The sequence below is a fragment of the Chiloscyllium plagiosum genome, unplaced genomic scaffold, assembly GCF_004010195.1.
Source record: "Chiloscyllium plagiosum isolate BGI_BamShark_2017 unplaced genomic scaffold, ASM401019v2 scaf_3680, whole genome shotgun sequence".
Classification (NCBI taxonomy): Eukaryota; Metazoa; Chordata; class Chondrichthyes; order Orectolobiformes; family Hemiscylliidae; genus Chiloscyllium; species Chiloscyllium plagiosum.
In genome coordinates, this window is record NW_025214780.1 from 40,002 (window position 1) to 42,622 (window position 2,621).

The 2,621-nt window shown below is 47.6% G+C and overlaps 1 gene segment (V, D, J or C); it reads left to right on the forward strand.

Annotated features, from left to right (window-relative positions):
• Positions 1-1,180: 1,180 nt before the first annotated feature.
• LOC122548026 lies at positions 1,181-2,304 on the forward strand. The segment is given in 3 exon segments: positions 1,181-1,355; positions 1,542-1,836; positions 2,247-2,304. Coding segments are annotated over 3 exon segments (387 nt in total).
• The last annotated feature ends 317 nt before the right edge of the window (positions 2,305-2,621 follow it).

Here is a 2,621-nt window from a genome sequence, read left to right on the forward strand (position 1 = left end):
AAAGATGCAGAAATAGAGATTATGAGACGGAGTGAGGAACTGGGAATGAGTTGGAGGGAGTGGCTTTGAGACAGAGAAAGAGAATATGAAAGAGATTAACAGTGGGGGAGAGAGAGATAGAGGTAGAGAGAAAGAAGTGTAAGTTGTGAGTCAGAAAGGGAGATAGAGAGAGAGAGAGAGAGAGAGAAGAGGACATGTCCTGGTCACCACATTCTGGGAAGGATGTGATTGTACTTGAGAGGGTACGGGGAGATTTCCCAGGATGCTGCTTGAATCTGAGCTTTGAGATAAGATTGGAAAGGTTGGGGTTGTTTTCCTTGGAGCAGTGAAGGCTGAGAAGGGACCTGATAGAGGGGTATAAGATTATTTGGGGCAGTGATAGTGTGGGTAGGAAGGCACTTTTTACATGAGTAAAGGACTCAGTAACCAGGGACCAAGATTGAAGGCAACACAGACATGGACACACAGAAACTCGGAGCTGGAGCAGGCCATTCGGCCCTTTGAGTCTGCTCTGTCATTCAGTATGATCATGGCTGACCCTCTCTCTCAAAGCCATATTCCTGCTTTCTCCCTATTCCCTTCATGCTGTTAAAATGCAAAACAATTATCTCTCTCTTTTTCTTGAATATATTCAGTGGTAGAGAATTCCACAGGTTGATCACCCTCTGAGTGAAGAAATGTTTCCTCATCTCAGCCCTAAATGGTCTACCCCGTATCCCCCTGAGACTGTGTCCCCTGGTTCCAGACTCCCCAACCAGGGGAAACCTCCTCCCTGCCCAGTCCTGTTAGAATTTTATATGTTTCAATCAGATCCCCTCTCATCCTTCTAAACTCGAGTGAATCCAGGCCCAGTCGAGTTCGAGAGAGAGAGGAGAGTTGAGGAGAAATGTTTTCACCCAGAGGGTGGTGGGAGTCTGGAACTCACTGCCTGAAAGGCTGGTTGAGTCACAAACTCTCATGACATTGGAGCAGTGTTTAGATATTCCCTTGTGTTGCTGCAGGCTCCAGGGTAATGGGCCAAGAGCTGGAGGATGGGATTAGTGTCATCAGAACTTTGTTTACCAGCACAAACACAATGGGCCAAATGGCCTCATTCACTGCTGTTCACATCAATCACTCTCTGAGACAGAGAGAGAGAGAGAGAGAGAAGAGTAAGTGTGAGGGGCTGACGTGGCTCTCTCTGCCTGATGCCATTTACATACTGAGGAACACCCAGTCAGACTCTCACAGGCTGCAGCTTTATAAAGCAGAGCCCAGTGAAGGGAGAGTTTATCAGGAACCAGGCACAGGGACAGGAGCACACACCATGATTTCACACATCCAGCTGATCTGGCCCCTGGCATTCTGTGTCGCAGGTACAAATCTCTCTCCTTCCACCTTGAATCTTTAGCTGTTCTCCATTTCTCTTCAATTCCACTGACTTGTGATTGAAGGGAAAATGCTGAAACCAGAGGAAAGCTCAGTGTCTCCAACAATCTCTCATTTGACAGGCTCTTTCTGTGACAGTTCTGACTTCACTGTGTTTCTCTCTGACCCCTCAGGTATCAGTGGGGACATCACCATGACTCAGTCTCCCCCGGTGCTGTCAGTGGGACTGGGCCAGACCGCAACCATCACCTGTACGGCCAGTCAAAGCATTAGCGGCTACCTTGCTTGGTACCAGCAGCGAGAAGGTCAGAAACCCTCTCTCCTGATCTATGCTGCAACAGCTCGATTCACAGGAGTCTCCAATCGATTCACCGGCAGTGGATCAGGGACCAGTTACACCCTGAAAATCAGCAACGTTCAGAATGAGGATGTCGCTGACTATTACTGTCAAAATAGTTACAGCTCCCCCTACACAGTGTTACAGAGCCGTACAAAAACCTCATTAGGCACAGTCCCACTGCCTGTACTGACACATCCAGTTACATATGAATATAAATGAACAAACTAACCCATGCTGGATTGTCACTGTCCACGACACACTCCAGTCCCTGTGGTGTCCACCATTTACTGAAGGCCTCAAGTTTCCCTCTTACACTCCATCGCCACACGTGAAGAACAGCTGTAAAACTTAACATTGAAAAATACATTTGACAAACCGCCCAAGCCCAGCTGGACACAACCCAGAGAGACAGAGACAGAAAGACACATGAATGAGGGGGAGAGAAAGAGAGTGAGAGGGAGAGTGTGAGAATGAGTGAGAAAGGGAAGCAGAGAGCAGAGGTTTTTGTACAGCCTCTGCACTGGGAGCTCTCACTGTGGCTTACGTTCGGTAAAGGAACCAAGCTCAGACTGAGTAAGTAAATCTCAATCCTCCTTTATGAATCCTGTCAATACTGAAACACACTTTCTAAAATATAGTTGCTGAATTGTTGAAGGTGTTAGTGGGGAGCTGCAGTGAATGAAATGGTTGATTGAGGAGCACTGTGTCTAACAGGGTGTCCAGCTGTATTTCTTTAATTCCATTGCCCCTTTTAAGCAGCAAGATCTAAGTCAGTCAGTTTTACTCACCGTGTGGAGGAGCTCTATTCATTTGCAGCCTGTGGTCCCATTCCTGCAGCATGGAGTGAAATCAGTGAGTAGCCTCCTGCCAGTCTCAGTGTGACGGACATGGGCAGAGTTTGATGTGAGCTCTG